This window comes from Cebidichthys violaceus, unplaced genomic scaffold (genome assembly GCF_023349555.1).
Source record: "Cebidichthys violaceus isolate CVI_PGR_0920_01 unplaced genomic scaffold, fCebVio1.0.p SCAF_48, whole genome shotgun sequence".
In the NCBI taxonomy this organism is placed as follows: Eukaryota; Metazoa; Chordata; class Actinopteri; order Perciformes; family Stichaeidae; genus Cebidichthys; species Cebidichthys violaceus.
In genome coordinates this window covers 442,410-464,033 of record NW_027176683.1, presented here as the reverse complement: position 1 = coordinate 464,033, position 21,624 = coordinate 442,410, and the positions used below count along the sequence as shown (strand labels likewise).

The 21,624-nt window shown below is 44.8% G+C and overlaps 3 protein-coding genes across 3 annotated transcripts; 2 read left to right on the top strand and 1 right to left on the bottom strand.

Moving 5' to 3' along the window:
- Nucleotides 1-2,650: 2,650 nt before the first annotated feature.
- Nucleotides 2,651-7,597, bottom strand: isg20l2 (interferon stimulated exonuclease gene 20-like 2). Its single transcript, XM_068729904.1, has 4 exons — nucleotides 7,514-7,597; nucleotides 5,741-6,512; nucleotides 4,459-4,659; nucleotides 2,651-3,784 (listed from the first exon to the last, which is right to left on the bottom strand). Exons 2-4 carry the CDS (start codon nucleotides 6,377-6,379, stop codon nucleotides 3,671-3,673), a joined length of 954 nt encoding a protein of 317 aa, XP_068586005.1. The 5' UTR covers nucleotides 6,380-6,512; nucleotides 7,514-7,597; the 3' UTR covers nucleotides 2,651-3,670.
- A 200-nt stretch (nucleotides 7,598-7,797) lies between these two features.
- Nucleotides 7,798-13,214, top strand: mettl25b (methyltransferase like 25B). The gene is made up of 8 exons (XM_068729871.1): nucleotides 7,798-8,175; nucleotides 8,741-8,859; nucleotides 9,181-9,397; nucleotides 9,483-9,545; nucleotides 10,056-10,193; nucleotides 11,217-12,025; nucleotides 12,580-12,764; nucleotides 12,854-13,214. The coding sequence occupies exons 1-8, from the start codon at nucleotides 8,074-8,076 to the stop codon at nucleotides 12,940-12,942; spliced, it is 1,722 nt and encodes a 573-aa protein (XP_068585972.1). The 5' UTR covers nucleotides 7,798-8,073; the 3' UTR covers nucleotides 12,943-13,214.
- Nucleotides 13,215-13,713: 499 nt separating this feature from the next.
- On the top strand, nucleotides 13,714-21,617 carry LOC137887087 (uncharacterized). Its single transcript, XM_068729866.1, has 11 exons — nucleotides 13,714-15,226; nucleotides 15,672-16,037; nucleotides 17,330-17,695; nucleotides 18,124-18,477; nucleotides 18,570-18,587; nucleotides 18,874-18,937; nucleotides 19,018-19,061; nucleotides 19,261-19,411; nucleotides 19,530-19,643; nucleotides 20,309-20,376; nucleotides 21,363-21,617. Exons 1-11 carry the CDS (start codon nucleotides 14,846-14,848, stop codon nucleotides 21,384-21,386), a joined length of 1,950 nt encoding a protein of 649 aa, XP_068585967.1. The 5' UTR covers nucleotides 13,714-14,845; the 3' UTR covers nucleotides 21,387-21,617.
- The last annotated feature ends 7 nt before the right edge of the window (nucleotides 21,618-21,624 follow it).

Genomic DNA, 21,624 nt, shown 5'->3' with positions numbered 1-21,624 from the left:
ATCTGTTAGTCTGTAACCCAAGAGGCTGGAGAGGTCTGAGGTTACTTCAGTGAAGGGGCTTCACAGGACGCCTTCAGGCCTCAGTGGGCTTCAAGGAAAGTGTGTTTGATCAGCCGAGACGCTCCTTCTGACAAATTCATTTGGTATTTGACATTTTTTGGAACTTTATGAATGGGGAACCGCTTCTAAATGAGTAAAAACCTGTTATTATTGATACGGTCCAGAGTTCATGGTTCTGCTATCGGTACTTTCTTAGTTCTGGAGTGAGACGTCCTCCTCTGGAGTCTCTGTGTCTCTCTCTCTGTCTCTGTGTCTTTGTCTCTCTCTCTCTCTCTGTCTGTGTTTTTGTCTCTCTGTCTCTGTCTTTCTCTCTCTCTCTGTTTTTGTCTTTGTCTCTGTGTTTTTGTCTCTGTCTCTCTCTCTCTCTGTGTATTTGTCTCTCTCTGTCTCTCTCTCTCTCTGTGTTTTTGTCTCTCTCTCTCTCTCTCTGTCTCTCTCTCTGTCTCTTTGTCTCTCTCTGTCTTTGTCTCTCTCTCAGTCTTCGTCTCTCTCTCTCTCAATCTCTCTCTCTGTCTCTCTGTTTTTGTCTCTCTCTCTCTGTGTCTTTGTCTCTCTCTGTCTATCTCTCACTCTGTCTCTGTCTTTGTCTCTCTCTCTCTGTCTCAACAACTGACAAGTATAGAAACATAATTATTACTATTTTAATTCTGGTGATAACCGGGATAGTTTGGTGTTCCACAGATATTCGTCGGGACTCTGGACACCCAGCATTAAAGCGGGGACAATTCAGGACGAACCGGGACGTCTGGTCACGGTAGTCAGAGACGTATTGTGTTGCAGGGATATCGACTGTAATTAGACTGTAGTCTTGTGATTCCACTCGTCCCTCTAGAGGCAATAGAGAGTCCCTGCAGCGTCCAGTCTGTCCTCAGTCCACCATGGTCAATCACATTGAAGGTGCAGGGATCTGTGGACACTTTGACAGGTTTCTTTATTGGATTGAATCCAAGGTGGTAAAGACGGGACCAGAGACTCATCTTTCCTTGAGTGTGGCCGTTGCATTTTCTATGTCACGTGTTGCAGAAACTCTTTTTCTTGCAGCTTTGTTCGTCCCGTGATTCCTTCTATGTCTCCGTCTGGCTTGTTTTAAACAGAGGGAAGAAGCTGAACTTTGGTTTTTTTCCTCTACTTTTCGTCCGTGGTTCCAGATTTCTGCTTGTGTGGTTTACTTCTCTCCTCTATTTACGACCTGAAACACTGAGGAGTATTTCCAGCTCAGGAGACTCCACGGCCTCCTTTGCCAGCTACTTCAGACCGTGACCGTCGGAGTCTTTGGCATCTATCTGGTGACACCGAGGAGGTTTCCAGTCAGCTGCCGGTTTGGACGGCAGACAAAGAACAGACACGGGACTTTGTCTTCACCTCAGGACACCTCTCACTACCTCATTCTAACAGAAACCTGCAGGATTCTGCTGAACCCTTTCTTACAGAAACAAAAACACACCAGTATTCTCACACTTTCTTTAAAAGTCCTTGACGCTTCTGGTCGTACCGGATTTAAAACGAGAAGGAGCCGGTGATTCATTGCTGCTGTTGGAGCCTCTTTAATGAGCTTCTCTGTGACCAGCAGTTGTGTCTCGCTGTGGCTATTTTCTTTATTTTGTATTTCTGTCAGGAAGGATGGCACGCTGCATAATTAATGAGCAGGTGTTGAATTCGCAGCGGGGAAATAGTGCCGATCGCTCACCTTTGAGGACAAACGTTTTGTTGGCGGAGACAGAAAGTGGAGCAACGTGAGGCCGTTGGTGCAACGGTCACCAAATGTTGGACCTGGACTAGAGCGGGAAAACATTTGATCTCAAGTCTGTTCTGGTTGACACGCAGTGGCAGAAGACAGAAAGACGGATTCTTAAATGTTTCTCAGGTGAACTTCAGCCTCGCTTAACGTGGCTCTAGAGACGCCGCCGACGGTCCGTCCGTCCACCGCCTTCTTCCAAAACATCTTCACTATTTTGGAGGCGTTGTCGTGAAACGTTGCAGACATTCACGGTCCTCAGAGGATGAACCCTGGTGATCTCCTGACTTTGCCCGTAGCGCCACCAGCAGGTCAAAGTGTCTTCTACTGACGTTCGTCGGCAGTTCTTTGAGTTCAGCGCTAATGTTAGCATGCTAACACGTGAGGAACACTACCACTGCTAATTATCAGCATGTTAGCATTGTCATTGTGAGCAAATTAGCATTCCGACGTTAGCATTTAGCTCAAAGCAACAGCGTAGCCGAGTACATCCTCACGGCTGCAGTAAACTGTGAGTCTTGTTTCTATAAAACCCTTCTTTACTTTTTCAAAATGTTAAAGTTGTGCAAGAACATTGACAGAATAAAAAAGTCTCAAACTATCAAAGAAAGAAAAGCGTTCCAACGTCAACAAGCTCAATCTGTTGCAGCCAAATCTCAGCAACACTGCTGATGAGGTCAGTGTTTTTGGACTTTGATGATACTCGTTTTTATGCAACATCTTTCACCTCAAATCAGACGAAATTTGCATTAGAAAATATCATTATTAATGTGGACAAAATGACCAAAACACTCACTCTGCTGAGACCCTAACCCTTTAACTTTAACAAGAAAACACACATTTAAACTTTACATCCCCGCTGATTTCAGTCCCCAGTTTATTAGATAAACAGAGAGAAAACCGATGGCGTCTAAATGCAATAGACCCTCCCGCCATGAAGGTTACAGTGTCGAGAGCTGCTGATATAAATGTGGAGGACGAAGACCTCTCGATACGACAAACTGGCATCCGAGTGCGTCGTCCCTCTGACAGGAACAGCGGCGCTTAACGTTTGTCTCAGATCGCCCGTCTTTTCGGACTCTCGGTGTGAAACGACGCGACAAGCTCAAAGCGATGGTGTGGTAGTGATTTATTTGGAGCGAAGCACCGAGCTGAATCGACGGCAGACGGCGGTCGTTGCATATAGGAAAACTGCACCAAAACCTCTGAAGGAGAGCACATCCATCTTTCAAAAAACACACCCACACAGCAGACGTACACGAACCGGAGGTTCAGAAGGACAACTTGGATTGCTGGTTGAGTCGAGTAAACGTCTCGTTAAGACGAGTTCATAAGGAACATCAGGGACGAAGCTACCGCAGAGGTTACCTTTAAAACAGAGTGTTCAAACATCTTCACGGGACGATTATCAGGGACTTTATGTTGAAACGATCCTGTGGGCTTCATGGGAATATTTAATCATGTTTTGTTGAGGTACTACTTAGGACTAACGACCTCAGTACTTTGTTAAACTGGTGACCTCCCTGAAGAGCATCATCTGTTGATCAAATCGTTACTTCAGGATGATTAAACTGACATGTGATCTCTTTTAGTGGCCTTTACGTTGACATCTGATTTCATTAAAAACGTGACGCGTCATCATTCATGATGTAGCTTTAAGACACGACTGCCCCCTAGTGGCAGGAGCACCTTTATAAACACAATGCAAACCCTGAGAAAGAACCGGCGGAACCGAACACTCGCTGTACGGCCTCCTCCCACGACGAAGTGTTCTGGGTTTCTTCATCCTCGCGTCAACAGGACAGCAGAAGAGAGAAGACCGGTCGCTTTGAACCCAGTTTAATGTCCTCGTTGTCTCTTCTCTTCACCGCGGCACTAGCAGGCCTGAGACCTGGAGGCCAGTATCCTCTCCCACTCCTCCTCCACCACTTTGTAAAGCTCCATGGTGGCTCTGGCGTCCTCCACAGAAGAGTGGCCCTTCCTCCCGGTCTGAGGACACAAGAGAACAGGGGTCTGGTTTTAAACGCAACTCCACGCGGTGACGCGGTTTATCTCAAGTCGTCTACTATTTACTCCGTCATGAGGAAAGCTGATTTCAGCCACTTGTGTTGTTCCCTTTTTTTTTTTTAGGACTTCCTGTCAACCCCCGTCCTGATACCCTTCAAAATAAAGAGAGGAATGAAACCGGGAGGTTTGGTGTACGGGAATGCTACTGAACCTTTGAACCCGCCCACTCCACCGAGCTCTAGTCGACCGATTAGTCCGGCATTCGTGACACGAAACAGCGGTTCCGCGATTAAAAGGTCATCGACCAATCAGGGCAGCGGGAAGGACTCGCGATTGGCCAATCAGCGGCAGGGGCGGGACTAAAGGGGGTCGTCAGCTGTGCGCCGAAACCGTGGAGTAACAACGACAACGATGCTGCCGAGGATGTTCTACGCGTGTTAAAAGCACCGATTACTGTCTGCGAAAGATGTAAAAATGTTTTGTTTACCTCAGTTATGTTTTTATGAAATGTCATGTTAAAATATGCAAATGAGGCATTATCTAATGCAAACTTTTTGCAAACGTCTATTTGGATGTTTTTCTTTCCGTCAGTCTGAAAGAAAACGTGTTATGGATGTTAGCGTTGCCGAGCTGCCCGTGTGGAGCGGACTCCTGACCTGGATGTCCCGGTTGAAGATGGCCTTGGTGAGTCTCTTCAGCGAGGCGCACTCGGCGGCGGCGAAGCCGGCCTTCTGGTTGAGCAGCGGGATCCGAGACGTGTCTCTGGTCAGGACGGCCGGGTGAGAGTAACCGAGGACCTTGAAGTCGTTGTGGACAGCGTGGCCGATCACCACCTTCCCCATGAGCAGCCTCAGGATCTGCAGAAGAAGAAGAAGAAGAAGAAGAAGAAGAAGAGGAGGTGAGCAGTGAAAGACTGACAGCTACCGTGTGACTGTGACAGCTAAAGGACAGCTTTAGGTTTTGGAAAATGGAACGCACAGTTTTAATTATTTTTCATCGTAAACAGACAACAATCTGATCTATGCAGTGTCAGGAACACAAACAAACAAAAACTTGAAATAACATCAAATTAAAATACAAAATTAAATTATAATAATTTTTTTGAATTGTAAAAATTAAAAGAAAATGTAAAAAAAAAATGTTTAAATAAAAAAATGAATAAAGAATTGCAAAAAATAATACATTTAATAACAAAAAAGGTATACAAATTAAATTAATAAAAATGTATAAAAAATGTATGAATTTAAATAAAATAAATTTTAAATTTAAATTAAATCGCTGGTTATCCAGAATGTTTCACCATAGCTGCATTCAAAGTGGAACTTAATATTTTGAAGTGCTGATATGCATCTTAAATATTAACATTAGTGAGAGTAATACTAAACCCGTGTGCTTTGTATCTTAATGCGGAACAATTCTGAATTAAACATGAAGACGTTCGTCCCACAAGACGAACACGGAGATGCAAAGTCAAACACAAACATTCACATTAATGACACACACACTTCTTTTGGTTCATTTGACATGTTGGCATCAAATTCATTTATATGAAAACAAATATAAACCCTTTCTCTATAATGTGACAATGTGCAAAGTTTTATTGACGAACAACGAGCACGTTTCCACTGAAGGAACTCACCTAACCTGTCAATCACTGTGTAGCCCCGCCCCTAAATCATCCCCTGCTTTATGGTGTGTTTGACTCTAAATGGAGCATAATGTACTAAATGAACATCATGCTGTGTTGAAGAAGACTGTAAACTAGAGATTGAGACCATAAACTCATGTTTACAATGTTTACTGAGGGAATAAATCAAGAGAGAAGAAGAGTCATTTTAGACTAGACTTCTATACAACCAGAGGAGTCGCCCCCTGCTGGACACTAGAGAGAATGCAGCTTTAACACACTTCTGAATTGGCTTCACTCGGCTTCCTCACCTCCTTCCTGGCCTCAGAGTACGGCGTGGCGTTGACGAGGTCACTGCGCCGGATGCCGCTCCACCGGGTGCGGTAGTCGGTGACGGGCACGGAGGGGTTGATGAATTTATCGTAAACCACGTCTCCGTCGTAGGACACCAGACTGCAGCGGGCCAGCTGGCTGATGCTCCCCTTGGGCCCGGTGCCCACCATCTCACAGTCGAGAGCGAGGTACTTTGTGGGGATTCCCGCTGAGGTCTGCGCGGCGGCGGGTTTATGGCTGCACGACGCTGAGGGCCGGTGGGCGGCGGTTGCCGGTTTTCTGTGCACCGGCTCCTTTGGCTTTCCACGGCAGCCTCTGTTGTTCGCAGTCCTGGAAGGCAGGTGTTGCGTGGACGTCGAAGCCTTGTGGCTAAAGGGGGAAGCGCCGGCTGCGCCGCTTGGAAGCGGTGAACTTGAGGTGTGCGTAAAAGCGCCATTTTGGCGCGGAGGTGGGTAGGGTCCGGGCGGTCTCTCTCTGTGGTTACCTTCCAGGCGGCCCCTCTGCCCGGTAAAATGCGTCCTGTTGGGAAACCTGCTGAATCTCCCTCGGGTTCCTCTTTGAGGCCTCCTCCGTGCAGAGCCATCAGCGTAGCTCACGTTGAGCGTAATGTCCGACATGGTTGCGGAGGTTCAGAAGTAATGTTCCCTCGCAGCAATCGGGGCAGAAGGTTCTTACGCTGACCTCCTCAACCGGTCTTCACCCTCTGTGGTCCCGTTTTGTATCAGCTGACACCAGTTGAAATGGATCATCCTGCGAGAAAAGAAAAACGTCATCAAACTCTTGTCTTAATTTGCAGGATTTCAAGGTATAACTTCAATATTATAACCAGAGGCCTTCAAACTAAAAGACAGAATTTAAGAGAAGCACTTGAACGCATCACATCATATCACTATATCTTAAATTGTTCATAGAATTTTGACTTTTTATCTTATTAAATAATGTTGTTAAGCATCTTTCTACTACCAGAGGGCTCTCGTTACCAACATGTGTGGTTCTAACCAGTGGATTCAGACACACAGAAACAATAACTACAAATTACTATACTAATTAATACTACTACAAAAGTCCTGCATTCAACGCCTTACTTAAGTAAACGTACGTAAGTATTAATAACTAAATGTACTTAAAGTAGGAAAAGTAAAAGTATTCGAGGATCATTTATTGTCATTATGCAACACAAAGGAAATTCAGTCGTATTTGTACTCAAATGCAGTACTATTATATAATAATAATAATAATTACTATTATATATACATTACATAAAATAAATACATTATATAACATAAATACATTTTCATTATATTATATATTTATTTACTATTATTAATTTTACTATTACTTGAGTAGTTAACTAGTTAGAACCAAAGATTAATAAATTAACTTTAAGTGACGTGAAAAAACAACATTTGCTTCGTTTTCCACATTCATTTACAAGTGGTTTACAACCTGATGACACATAACTTTGTACAAACAAGACAAATCCACAACGAATGTCTTAAACTAGCTCGTAAACGTCATAAAAGCTAACTAGTTCCGACTTTAGACATTAGCGGATGTTGACGTTAACCGCAAGTTAGCCGTTAGCTCGCTAGCCGCCGGCTGTGGTTTCTGCCAACTCAACGGTTAATGTTTTCTAGATATGAATGTCTCTCAGCGGCAAAATTCTTCTTCGTGTGTTTGTGGACATATAAGAAGCTCGATGGCGACGGGTTCTCTACTAGAAAACAACTTTGTGAAATAGAGAACCAGACCTGCTGCACTCATTGTGGACCTTCCGCTTTCTTCTTCTTCTTCTTCTTTTTTGAGGTTTATTGGCGGTTGGCAAACAATTAATTGGCGCATTACCGCCACCAACTGGTATGGAGTGTGGATCAGGATAAAAGAATAAAATGTAAAATAAAATAAAATAAATAAATAAATAATAATCAAAACAAAAAACAAAAACAACTGGCTCATATGTTCTTAATAATATTAGTTAGTCTAAGATATTGAAACATTTTGGACCTCGGGCTTCTTCCGGCTTGACAAACTGTCAATATCCGGGTCATGCTGCCTTCTAAACATGTTACAGCTATGCTAAAGTTAGCTTGCTAGTGGCTAACAACAACAAGCATTTGTCGAAATGAAAAAAACGCGGAATTTGCTTTAGAATTTCCGACGTTAAGTTCCGCTCGACTTCGTCTTAACTAGCAAAAATAAGGCAGCGTTAAAAAAAAGAAGCTATATTAGCATTAGCTCGCCTTCAAAACCAAATGTTTGTTAGCTTAGCGAGCTAATTTAGCTAAACTTCCCAGCAGCCCAAGATGTGGAGATGTTTACGTCAAGCCTTCCAGCAGAACAACAGAGAGAGCTGGCGAAAAGACTCACCACGTTCCTGTCTCAGTACAGCCACGTGTCCGACTCCTATATAATTGTGCGTATCGATAACTGACATGTCACAGTTTGCAGCCTTTTCCAGTTTAGCTTTAGCTACGAGTTATATTATTGTGTTTGTAAACAAAAAATGTTGCCACTGGCACCAACACACTGTTGTTGCATATATTGCATCCTTGGTTCTCACAGGACAGAGAGGCTCCACACGTATGATGATCTGATCGAATATGATGCTTTGATGTAGATTAAACTAGACAACATGATATAAAGAAGTTAACATGAAACATCAGATATAACAGTCAAACCGTTTACTGAGCAGTCACTACTTTAAATACATTTAGTTTATAAGTACTTTTACTGCAGTACTGCCTCCACCACTGCATGGATGCATGTCTTCATCCCTACCATCTGATTTCAATGCCCCGTCTGTTTGAACGCCAGTAGATCAGCTGAATCAGCCGTGATTAACTGGAATAAAATCATGAATATTCTTGGTTTAAAGAACATACAGTTCTTTATCCACAATTTTAGAAAAGAAACTGTATTCATATCCCATTCTCTGTAGTTCCTCTAATAACTGTCACAGTGTTTGTTTCCCCCCACAGGAGTTCTTCTCTAAAGATCACTGGCAGTCTTTACCCAGCGCGTGGCAGCCTGTGCTGCAGGATCTGACCTATCAGCAGGTTGCAGACCTGTTACTGGATGCTACCCATGGAGACAGGAGGTACTACTGGGTTTTAATCAGGCCATTTACAAAGTCTTACACCTAAAGTGAGGTTAGGAAAAAAAATCTAACATTAGCAACATTTTACAGGAACACTTAGCCTCATATTAGTATGCTCACACTCTGCATATTGAGTCAAGAATAGATTTCAAGAAAGCCTATTAGTTCTCATAGCAGCCTGGTTACTTTCTGTTGAATTAGTTTCCTGTGTAGCAGCATGGACATGCTTGTGGGATGTGTTGACAGTGAGAAGATATAAGACCCTGCCGGCCTCGTGATCTGCGCGATGGTTCACCGTAAGCTTGTGTTTGGTCGTTCCAGATACCCTTCGGTGTGGCCTCTGTCCCTGCTGGCGTTTCGTGCCACCGCTCACGCTCTGGCGTTTCCCAGAGAGTGCAGGCGGGCGCGAGGCGGCGCGGTCGGCTCGGTGAAGCCCGAGGAGTTCCTGGACAACCAGAGTCAGAGCTCACTGCTGGGACACATATTCAGGAAACACGTCAAACCCAAGAAACAGCACGAGATCCGCAAGCTGGGCTCGGTACGGGATTGTTCATTGGCTACTGTCACTTTTTAAAAAAAGTTTAAATTGACCCGTTTCTCTGAATCTGTTTCTTTTATCCCAGCTGGTAAAACAGCTTTGTGACCAGACTGACTGTAACAAGGTGGTGGATGTTGGCTCTGGACAGGTATTATTCTGTCCATATTATTATTATTATTATTATTATTATTATTATTACTATTGTTATTATTCTGCAGTATGTGTGCATGTCAACACTGCAGAGAGAGCTTGTGGTTAAGTTGAAGGTGGATAGCAGATTATTCTGTCAGCAAATTTCATAAGACTTAATACTTTTTTTAAATACACACACATATGTAAGTTTCATGTTTAAAAAATAGCCCTAAAAACAGCAACTCAGTGTTATTTTTATCAAACAAAACAGGAGGAAATAGTGCATTTGTTGGGGACTATTTTCAGTGGCGGATTAATCCACATTTGGTGCTACAGAATAAACTACAGTGTGTGTGTGTGTGTGTGTGTGTGAGTGTGTGTGTGTGTGTGTGTGTGTGTGTGTGTGTGTGTGTGTTCATGGTGACAAAGCGACATGTGACCCGGTGACACAGCTGGTGTGTTTTTAATAGAACAGAGGAAGAATCATCACACATGAAACATTTCCCTCCCCTCTCGCTCCAAACAGGGTCACCTGACCCGCTTCCTGTCCTTCGGGCTCGGACTGTCTGTGACCGCCATTGAGGCCGATGGCACCCTGGTTGCCACGGCGTCCAAGTTTGACGGACAGTTACTGTGTGCCTTGGAGAAGGAGGCGCAGAAAAAGGTTGGTGCTATTGGTCCATAAACAAAGGGTGTGTGAGGAACTTTAAACTGGTCCTGAACCGGTCTCAGTGTAGTCCTGATCCTCTATATGAACCAGTTTCAGTGTAGTCCTGATCCTCTATATGAACCAGTCTCAGTGTAGTCCTGGTCCTCTATATGAACCAGTTTCAGTGTAGTCCTGATCCTCTATATGAACCGGTCTCAGTGTAGTCCTGGTCCTCTATATGAACCAGTTTCAGTGTAGTCCTGATCCTCTATATGAACCGGTCTCAGTGTAGTCCTGATCCTCTATATGAACCAGTCTCAGTGTAGTCCTGGTCCTCTATATGAACCAGTCTCAGTGTAGTCCTGGTCCTCTATCAGACCTCCATCAGTACAGAGACCATCAGAGAGAAGATGGTCTGTTTCTATAGAGTTATTCTTAATGATGTCATCGGAGCCACCGGGTCGGATTCTGGTGAAACCAGATGAACTCATGCAGGTTCACCAGAACCTCCTTCAGCTCAGACTCCAGCAGAGACCTGGTCCACCGTGGACAAGACCTAGATCCTCCAGCAGAGACCGGTCCACCGTGGACGGACCCAGATCCTCCAGCAGAGACCGGTCCACCGTGGACAGACCCGAAGCGCCAAAGGGAGGAGGAGAGCTCAGCTCCCGGGAGCAGCAGCAGCATCTCCTCCTCCTCCTCCAGGAGCAGAGCTTCTCCTCTCTGCTGGAGACCCAGGACGTATTGCTGGACCCGCTGGAGTGAAGGAAGGCAACGGGAGAACCAGAACCAGGACTGAGAGGGTCAGACTGTCAGACCCTGCTGCAGTAGAATGAGAGGTTTTCTAAAGGGACTCTGGTGCTCAGAGACACTACAGCTTTAGTCCACAGGGACCAACAGAACCAACAGAACCAACACTAAATGAAAGTTCCTCGTAGTAATCACTAAGTAGTCACTTTTTTAAGCTTCACATTTCTTCACTGAAAGGTTCTGAACATTCAAGCTTTTTGGAATTGTAAAAATGTTTCTTCCTCCTAGAACGGCTCCTCTCTGGTCCCAGTGTCACGGTCGTCTCCCCGCCACGTGGCCGGTTGGGTAAACCCCAAGGCATCATGGGAGGCCTTCATCAAGCAGCTCAGTGCTGCTCAACGTGTCACAGAACGTCCCCCGACTCCACCTGGACCCAGCAAAAAGAGACCGCGGGGCTCCGAGCACGTCGACCCTCCCTGTTCTCATGCGGTCCGGACTTCGTGGCGTCGTGGTTCCGCGGACTCACTGGAATCTGAACCGACATCGCAACACCAGTACAGAAAGAGCGAGTCTGAGGGGGCGTCATCTGCAGAGAACTGCCGCTCGTGTGTCCAGAGTGTCCGTCAGGAGGGTGCCGGTCCTGACCGAGGCCATCCGGACTTCGTCCTCACCGGTCTCCACGCCTGCGGTGACCTCAGCGCCACCCTCCTCCGCCACTTCGTCAACTGCCCACACGTGCGCGCCATCACCTCCGTGGCGTGCTGCTACATGAAAATCACGACCAAAGAAAACCCCGCCCCTCCGGGTCTGGTACCAGCCGCGCAGCCGCCAGACCAGGACGCCGACCCCTCAGAGTTCGGCTACCCGATGAGCTCCTGGGTGGGGGGGCTGCCGGGACATCGGCTGTCCTATAAGGCGAGGGAGGGGGCGTGTCACGCCGTTGAGGACTATGCCCGGAGGCTCCGGGAGGGAGGCGAGGCTCTGAGGACGCACTGCTACCGGGCCACGCTGGAGACCTTCATCGCGGATACGAGACCGGATCTGCGGAGGGCGGGAATCCAGACCATAAAGAAGGCCCACTTACTGCCATTTACAGAGTGAGTGAGCGCCACAGCCGCCAGTACAGCAGGTCTAATGGTTCAAGTCCGTTCTAATCAAGGGAAAATCCCCCAAAAAATCTGGTTCCAGCTTCTCACGTGTTTTTCTCTTTGTTTTATATCATTTTAAATTGAGTATTTGAATATATAATATGAGTAAAACAAATTTTAAAGAAGTCCCCTTGAGCTCTGGGATATTGTGATGGGCATTTTTCACAATTTTATGACTAAAAGATCAATCAATGAATTGTTTATAATTAAAATTAAATTCAGCACAGCTTCTCTACAATAAAGCGCTCACGACAAAAGTGTAAACGTTAATAGAGGCAGACATAAAGTAGTAACAAAAGTTCTGATTTTTAACTAAGAACTTACTCACCAGCTGAAAGTAACGTAGTGATGTGAATAAATAATCAATAATGTACATTATCCCGCTTATTACACGGCTACTTCTTTAAAGAAATCAATAAATTGACAAAATATTGATTTAAAAAAATATTGTATTGCTTCCACTAAAAAAAATAAATAGTCCACTCGCTGCGTCCCCTCATCAGGTACGCCCGTCTGGGTCTGGCTCGGGTCGGCCTGCCCCCCGGGTTGCCTCTGGACCCGGAGCAGGTGGAGGCCATGTTGGAGCAGCAGGGCAGGGTGGTGGTCTACTTCAGCCTGGCGCTGCTGCTGGCTCCTGTGGTGGAGACGCTGGTGCTGCTGGACAGGATGATCTACCTGCAGGAGAACGGTGAGCCGCTGGGTGACTGTCGACGACTAACAATTCTGTTTATTTGTTTCCCCGCCGGCTCTAACTGAAGCCTCGTGTCTCTGTTGCAGGTGTGGACAGCCAGCTGGTTCCTCTCTTTGACCCAAACTTCTCCCCAAGAAACTTTGTGCTGGTGGCTCTGAAGTCCCAGGTTCACTAGTCGCACTTTGGTGGAGAGAGTCACACGTTTTTAAACAACACAAGGAACCCTAAGTCTTGATTTTAGCCTCGTTTTTTTAAAGAATAATGAACGTCGACGCTGGAAACACACCAGAGGATCGGCGAGGTGCGACCTGGAAACAGACAGTATATAAGAAGTGGGCGTGGTCATCGTGACGTCCCCCATTAGTTTGTGGTCTGATGGTTTGAAGCCTCGAGTTCGGCCATCTTCGATTACGATCGTCGACGTCTTGTTTTTTTTTTTTTTTTCAACCAGTGAACAGGAAGTGACCATATTTGGACTGAGGAGGAGTGACGTAGAGACCTGTCAATCACCGTGTAGCCCCTCCTCCTCTGTCATTTGTTTTGCCTGAAGGAGCTCACGTCTTGGTTCCTGCAGTGGAACCCTTCAGATCGGCAGCTTCACGATGAGAACGGGAACGAGCCTGAACTGTGAAGCTCTAAAGCGTCTCGCGGTACAAAAGTGGACTCTCGGTTCTGTTTGGATGATTCATGAGGATTCAAGTTTCAGTATGGACCAAATATTTACTTTTTTGAAAATTGGGGATTAGGTGTCGGTTACAAAAGTCCTGTTCTGCTACACATCTTTGATCTTTCTGTCATTAAATGCATTCATGTCATCTTTTATCTTTATAAAAGTCTCTGATATTTGACTCCAGGCGTCCTCAAAGCATTGTCTTTTGACTCAGAGGTCTTTGAAAAGGGAGACAAGCTGGGCGTTCCAAGACCCGTACTAAAGTACTACTTAATAAGCCAGAAAAAGACTTAGTATGTCCCAATACAGAGTATAGTGGACAGACCCAGATCCGGCTTCACCTGCAGCCTCGGACCTGCAGACGGAGCTCCGGAGGGAGGAGGAGAGCTCAGCTCCCGGCAGCAGCGTCTCCTCCTCCTCCTCCTCCTCCTCCTCCTCCAGGAGCAGAGCTTCTCCTCTCTGCTGGAGACCCAGGACGTATTGCTGGACTCGCTGGAAGGAAGGGAGGCAACGGGAGAACCAGAACCAGGACTGAGAGGGGCAGACTGTCAGACCCTGCTTTAGAGGTTTTCTAAAGGGACTCTGGTGCTCAGAGACACTACAGCTTTAGTCCACAGGGACCAACAGAACCAACACTAAATTAAAGTTCCTCACAGTAACTTTAATCACCTGAAAATAAGAATAGTTACTACCATACTCAGTATGCCAGAAAAGGATTCAGTATGTCAAATGCCAAAAACATCCAACAGGATGGCCGACTGCATCCGGTCGCATTTTGCAGTATGCTTTTCTAACCCACAATCCTTTGCACAGCAGATATATAGGGCCAAGAGGGCGTTGAAAGTGCAGCTACGAGGTGCAATGAAGAATGATCCTCTCTGGAACGCAGTGCAAGAGTCAACCGCTTTGTCTTGCAGTCTGAAATCAACTAATCCTGTTTACGGGAAAACATTGATTTTTAATTATGGGGAATCAAAGCTCAAGGGACTCACAGTTGTTGTTTTTTTAAAATCCCAACATGTTGACACTTTCTCGTTCCTATTAAGTGTTGAAATATTTTCCTCCCAGAAGTCAGGTTTATTGTGCCAGCCTTTGTGCAACAGAAAGCCCCGCCCCCCCCCGTGAAGGTTACACAGAAAAACACACAATCACAACCAGATGTTGACTTGATCCTCAGAATAGGGCTGCTGCTGTTCTGGGACCAGTTAGTTGCTCATTTTGTGTTCAGTATCTTATTGATATGCGACCTTAGCAGTGGTCCTAAATCAGTGCCTTGTTCGTAGAGACCCCATTCGTGGACTCCTACTCCACCTCCTACACGCAGCGCAGCAGAGACGCTCTGGTATCAAAAACTACGAAAGCTTTTGTCAAACAGCACGAGGCAGTTGTGGAGATCACTCGAGGAGTCATGAAGCATTTGTTCTTGGTGGTTTTGGGCTCGCTGCTGTCTCCTCAGCGGGCACACAGCAGGGCTAATTGCAAGCCAGTGACATCCAGCTTTTGTCAAGGTCTGGGCTACGCCACGACCGCGCATCCGACCGGAGCGCCGGGCTTCAACCTGCGAGAGACCGGTCAGATCGTGGAGGCCGCCTGCTCGCCGAACGTGGCCGTGCTCATGTGTCGGGTCGTCGTGCCCGAATGTGGCTCGGACGAGAACAGCCAGATGAAGCCGTGCAGAGCTCTCTGTGAGAAGGTCAAGACAGACTGCGACTCCGCCCTCAAGGCCAAGAGGCTGCTCTGGCCGACGAGGCTCCGATGTGACACTTTACCAGAGTCCAACTGTGTGCAGGTCAGTATGAACTGATGAGGACGTCGACTCGTTGATACAATATAGAGGCAAACAAACAGTTTAAAAGTATTTATGCATTCTTATAAATTAAAACAGAATGTTGCGTAGTTAAAATTAGCCCTACGTTGATGATACACTGCTCACATAAAAGCATCAATAATAATATTACAGTAATGTAGAAGGACTACTGTATATATAAAACGCTGAGAGAGGTCAGTTTGCATAAGGAGTACTTCTACTTTGGATTCTTTGAGTTCATTTTGTTGCTAATATTTTTAATTGAGTTGGATTTTGAATGCAGGACTTTTACTTGTAATGGAGTATTTTTTGGAGTAAAAGGTCTCAATACTTCTTCCACCACTGGTTACAGCGTTAGTGCTAAAGAGTACAGAGGCTTCTGAAATGATAATGTGGACATCACTGATTTATGCTTATTTTCTTTCAGGGTCAAGACACCAGTGTGCCTGAAACACCTCCTGCATCCTGTCAGACCATCACTGTCCCTGTCTGCAGTGAGCTGTCTTACACCGAGACCGTCCTGCCCAACGTCCTGGGCCACGCGACTCAGGAGGAGGCAGGAATGGCTCTACAAGCGTTTGCACCGCTTATACAAGTCGGGTGCTCCACCCACCTGAAGCCTTTGCTGTGCTCCGTCTACACTCCCAAGTGTGTGTCGGGAACCCCTCGGCCTCCCTGCAGAATGCAGTGCGAGCAGGCGAGGTCCGGCTGCGAGTCGCTGATGAACAAGATCGGCCTGCAGTGGCCAGAAGCCCTCAGGTGTGAGGCGTTTACCACGGAGGCCTGTGAACACGTGAGTCTGCTCTTTTCTGACTTTTGAGATGTTTACAAGGACTTAATGCCTCAGAAGCCACAAGGTGTGAAGAGCTTTAAAAAATAGGACGTTTATTTGTATTTCAAAAAACAAGTTACAAAGTGTCTCGGACAAAGCAACAATTTAAAAAGCCAAGAATATTAGCAAAAAGCTAAAATGGCACCTGAAGCAGCCAACGGACTGTAGATTGTATAGAAAAAGTAGACAAAGTCATCGTGACGTCATCTATTGGTTTGTGGACTACAATGTTGAAGAGTTGAGTTCGGATTTTTGTCCGTCACCATCTTGGTTTTTGTCCGTCACCATCTTGGTTTTTGACCGTCACCATCTTGGTTTTTGACCGTCACCAGATCAGACAACACCTTGGTGTCGACCTGTCAATCGCAAGGTAGCGTTGCATTCTCACTGCTGACTCCTCTGGTTGTATAGAAGTCTAGTCTAAAATGACTCTACTTCTCTCTTGATTTATTCCCTCAGTAAACATTGTAAACATGAGTTTATGGTCTCAGTCTCTAGTTTACAGTCTTCTTCAACACGGCGTGAACTCAAGGCTGAGCGACAGTCTGTGTTATTAAGCTGTTCACACTTGAATGAAGCACTCTTAAAGAAACAAGTATGCATCTTTAAATGTGCTTCATTTTCGAGTGTGCACTTGATGAAATGAAAGCAGCGTAGTTTGATATCTGTGCATGTCTCGTGACATTTCCTGCCTTTACAAATCAGTAAAACACATTTGATTATGAGTTTATGGTCTCAATCTCTAGTTTACAGTCTTCTTCAATACAGCATGATGTTCATTTAGTACATTATGCTCCATTTAGAGTCAAACAGACCATAAAGCAGGGGATGATTTAGGGGCGGGGCTACACACTGACAGACAGGTCTCTACCAGAGACGTATACGACGTCTCTACGTCACTCCTCCGCATTCCAAATATAGCAACTTTGGTTCATCGATTGCAAAAAAACAAAGATGGCGACGATCGTAATCCAAGATGGCGACAGTGAAATTACTAAACTAGAGGCTTCCGAACATCAGTCCACAAACCAATGAGTGATGTCACAATGACTATGTCCACTTACATACAGTCTGTGGGGTCAACCAGCTCCACCCGTGTGACATTAAGACAGACAAAGTAACTTGCAAGTTTTCCCAAAGACAAATCATTGTAGCAGAAAGCCACTTTTTAAAAATGCACAACGAGCAGAAGGGGCAGGCGCGAGCTGCAAAAGATATTCAGGATTCCCTGATTTGTGTTTCTGTTCTTTCAGGTTCAAGGCTTCGGTGTTTCTCGAACATCCACCGCCTCATGTCAGACGATCACAGTCTCTCTCTGCAGAGACCTGCCTTACACCGAGACCGTTCTGCCCAACATCCTGGGCCACGAAACTCAGGAGGTCGCAGGCCTGGAAGTGCATCAGTTTTATCCGCTTGTAAAAGTGGCGTGCTCCACTCATCTGAAGCCTTTCTTGTGCTCCGTCTACACTCCCGAGTGCGTGTCGGGAACACCTCGACCCCCTTGCAGAACGGTCTGCGAGCATGCGCGGTCTGGCTGTGAATCCCTGATGGTCAGGTTTGGCTTCAAGTGGCCGGATTCCCTCAAGTGTGAAGCGTTCACCACGGAGTCCTGTGAACACGTACGATGTTTACTACATACGTTTGTCTGTTTTACGCTAGGGTTTCTTAACATTTTGTGACTCATGGCCCACTTTTGACTGTTGATACATTTACAAATGTCAAACTAACAATAATAAATGTGTTAGCTTAGTTTGCACCACATGTTTCATCAAAGCCACACATGATAATTTGACAAGAAGTAAGTAAAATCGTACATGACTCGACTGACACGAGCAGGACAATGAAGTTCCTGTTGCAATCAGACCAATGTCATATTTTCGTTGAGGCGCTATAGAAATACAGTTACTGTAAACTATTGTCTGCCAAAGGCCACAAGTCCACACATTGTGCAATTGCAGTATTTCACCAAAGGTGTCGCCACAATGCAAAAGTCTGTCCAATGGGAATTAGACTGCGAGTGACGGCGTCCGCGTGTGTCTTGTTCCAGTACGGAGTGGGCAGCAGCGGAGGGATCTGTGAGCCGATCACCATACCGATGTGCCAGGGCCTGTCCTACAACCAGACCATCAGTCCAAATCTTCTGGGACACACGAGTCAAAGGGAAGCGGTGGCGAAGATGTCCTTTTTCAACGCGTTGGTGCAAACGATGTGCTCGGCGGACATACGCCTGTTCGTGTGCATGGTGTACGCCCCCCAGTGTTTGGCGGGGGAAGTGCAGCGGCCCTGCAGGTCTTTCTGTGAGAGGGCCAAAGGGGGCTGCGAGGGTTTGATGATGAGCTTTGGCGTTTCCTGGCCAGAAGAGCTGCAGTGTAACTCGTTCCCGGAGGACAAATGTATATCGGTAAGTAAAGGAAAAGGTCATTGGAACTAACTGATCAGATTCCTCTCTGCTTATACATCTTCACATGACATCATGTTCTTTGTCTTTCACAGGAAGACAGCAGGCCTGAGGTAAGTGTTTACAAAAACAAATTAGTGTTGATTCTCAAAATACACCACGCATTGCCATCCTCACTTTCTGTAACCAGTATAGCATGAAAGCATAGTGGAATTCGTAATCTAGCTAGCTAACAGCCAACCGCTGAATAAGTAAAAAATGAACAACTTAATGCTTCATCCAAACACTCAGCGTAGGAGAGCACATTGCTATCAACAGATGAGTGACATGGAAACATGTATCAGGCAAGTAAGTTGCTTGATTCTTCATCGTCCTTTTATGCGTCCTTGTTTCCAACAGATGTTAAATGCTGAAAGACTTCTCGCTAAGCTGATCGCCGGGGGCTACTCTGTTCGTGGCAAAAGTCAGTTTATTTTTCCTCTAATTTTAACAACACTATCTCATCATTTGAATGATTCTTTTTCTCTATTCTCCCCAATTTAGCGCTGAGTCTCAAGACAGCCCATCTGCTGTTGACTCTCATGGACGTATCCTTTGAAACTTCACCGCTGGTTCTGTTGATCTGCTCTGTGTTGAGAGCCACATTTAGTCATCACATCTGAAAGCGGTGCATATGTCTCAGTAGAAGGTACCAAACTCGTTCAGAATCCTTCATGTAATAGAAGCAAGGAGGTGTTGAGCTACATGCTTTCAGTTCATTTAAAGCTCTTTAACCAGCACTTTCAGGCGGACAAGACCGGAGACCTGGATGTGGTGGAGGTCTTCAAACTGGAGCACTACGTGGCTGTTCTCAGGCGGGAGTATGTGGAGAGCTACGAGACGAGGACCCCACCCTCCGTCACCCAAACCCAGATGAAAAAGGCTCTGTCTCTGCGTGGTAATACGTCCTGTTTCCTAGATGTTTCCTCAACGTTATTTAAGGAGCGTCGGAGTTCAATCAGTCTTGTTTCTTTTGTGGATTTTCTCTTCATTCCGTCATTGTCTTCATCGTGCAGAGTTCGATTTAGACGATAAAACCTTCAGAGTTCTGTGGCAGGAGAACCGCTCCAAAGACGGGATCAACTACGACGAGTTTGTGGCCGTCCTGACGAAACTTCAGATCCTCAAAGGTAATCCATCCATCCATCCATTCATTTATCCATCCATCCATCCATCCATCCATCCATCCATTCATTTATCCATCCATCCATCCATCCATCCATCCATCCATTCATTTATCCATCCATCATCCATCCATCCATCCATCCATTCATTTATCCATCCATCCATCCATCCATCCATCCATTCATTCATTAATGTATCCATCCATCCATCCATCCATCCATCCACCCATCCATCCATCCACTCATCCATCCATCCATTCATCATTCCACCCATCCACCCACTCATCCATCCATCCATTCATCCATCCATTCATCATTCCATCCATTCATCCATCCATTCATCCATCCACCTATCCATCAAACCATTCATCATTATCTTTAGCACTTCCGTAGTTATTTTAACTAAAGGACGATCTTTTTCTCTAAACTAATTATTTCACCATCTTTTCCTAAACCTAACCAACTTGTTTCCTGTGAAGACAGAAGTTTATTTTGAAAAGACTGTACTCATCTAACGAGCAGATGCTGGACTTTCGTTGAAAAAAACGCACGAAAAATGAGGAGTAACCTTTTTTGATGGCACGTTGTATATTAATGTATATATTGAGGCCCCACATTTACACAAGCTTTGAAGACGTTTGGGTGACGTTAGTATTTGCGTCCTGTGTCAGAGCGTTTCCAGGCTCATCTGCTGAGTGTGCCGTGTGACTGCCAGGTCGCCAGCTTCTCTTTCAAGCAGGTGAGTTTCAATGTTAATGAATGAATACGTTCAGTAAGAAATGGTCTCTAATGCTGTTTGTTCACCTGTACTACAGGATAACGATGTCAAGTACACAATAGTATCACTTAACTACTGAAAAGAAATAAAGTTTCCCTTGAAGTGAAATTATAGAAATAATACATTTAAAGGACTATGACATACTTGTACTGGAGTATTTCTATTTTCTGCTACTTAATACTTCTACATCTCAGAGGGACATATTGTACTCTTTACTGCACTACATATATTTGATACTTACTAAGTTCTATACTTCTAATCTACTCAGTAGTACACAAAGTATCTCAAACTGGGTCCACATTGAAGAACTACTACATTAAAATCCTCTGTTATAAAAATATATATATATATAGTATTGTGTGTGTGTAATATATATATATATATATATATATATATATATATAAAATAAAACACTTTGAAAGGAGCCATTCTGCATAATGAGTACATGAGTACATTTAGCAGATAATACTTACTTAATACTACATTTTTAATTCAGGACTTTCACTGGTATTTCTACTTCTTCCACCAAAATATGAAATATACTACAAATATATACAGAATGTTGTGCAGCATTTATACTGTATGTTTATATACTTACTGACATTAAGACAATTAACTAAAATGTTATGTTTAAATATGCAAATGAGGCATTATCTAATGGTAACTTTTGGTGAATTCAGGAGAAATCTACAGACGCAAAGAGACAGAGTAGTAAAATAAACGAATAAATGTGTATTTTGGATGTTTTCTTTCCACTAGTCTGAAAAAAGTAAAATAGCCCAAAATCTCTAAATTGCCTAAAATGAAATAACTACAAGTTAAAGCCTATTGTTTACACTTCTGTGACTTAAATACTAAATTACTAAATATTTTCTCATTTAATTAAGAACTTTCGTGTAAAATTAACATTTGCATATTTAAAGTGAAATACATTTGTCTCTTTTCAGTTCATGAAATCAGCGATAATCTGAAGATCAACCCGGAGGAGAGAGAGAGAAGAAGTGAACGTGTTTAGAGCTGTGAGGACCACATATGTGCTCATTAAGGATCATTTCTATCGACCTCATTCTTAAAGTTCAGGAACATTTATCATCGATGTCCGAAGTTTATATTTAGTCCGTTTTTATGTGTGGGCTTGTGTATTTTCAGATCACATATATATATGACTTCTCACTGACATTAAACATTCTGAGACGAAATGATCACTCA

Excerpts from the sequence above, each read along its gene's own strand:
- mettl25b (XM_068729871.1), top strand. The coding sequence starts at position 8,074 with ATGTTTACGTCAAGCCTTCCAGCAGAACAACAGAGAGAGCTGGCGAAA. Across the intron at positions 8,860-9,180 it reads GCTACCCATGGAGACAGGAG|ATACCCTTCGGTGTGGCCTC; the intron begins GTACTACTGGGT and ends TGGTCGTTCCAG. Across the intron at positions 12,765-12,853 it reads GATCTACCTGCAGGAGAACG|GTGTGGACAGCCAGCTGGTT; the intron begins GTGAGCCGCTGG and ends TCTCTGTTGCAG.
- LOC137887087 (XM_068729866.1), top strand. The coding sequence starts at position 14,846 with ATGAAGCATTTGTTCTTGGTGGTTTTGGGCTCGCTGCTGTCTCCTCAG. Across the intron at positions 18,938-19,017 it reads CTACTCTGTTCGTGGCAAAA|CGCTGAGTCTCAAGACAGCC; the intron begins GTCAGTTTATTT and ends TCCCCAATTTAG. Across the intron at positions 19,412-19,529 it reads AAAGGCTCTGTCTCTGCGTG|AGTTCGATTTAGACGATAAA; the intron begins GTAATACGTCCT and ends TTCATCGTGCAG.
- isg20l2 (XM_068729904.1), bottom strand. The coding sequence starts at position 6,379 with ATGTCGGACATTACGCTCAACGTGAGCTACGCTGATGGCTCTGCACGG. Across the intron at positions 4,660-5,740 it reads ACTCTGAGGCCAGGAAGGAG|ATCCTGAGGCTGCTCATGGG; the intron begins GTGAGGAAGCCG and ends CTTCTTCTGCAG. Across the intron at positions 3,785-4,458 it reads TCTTCAACCGGGACATCCAG|ACCGGGAGGAAGGGCCACTC; the intron begins GTCAGGAGTCCG and ends TTGTGTCCTCAG.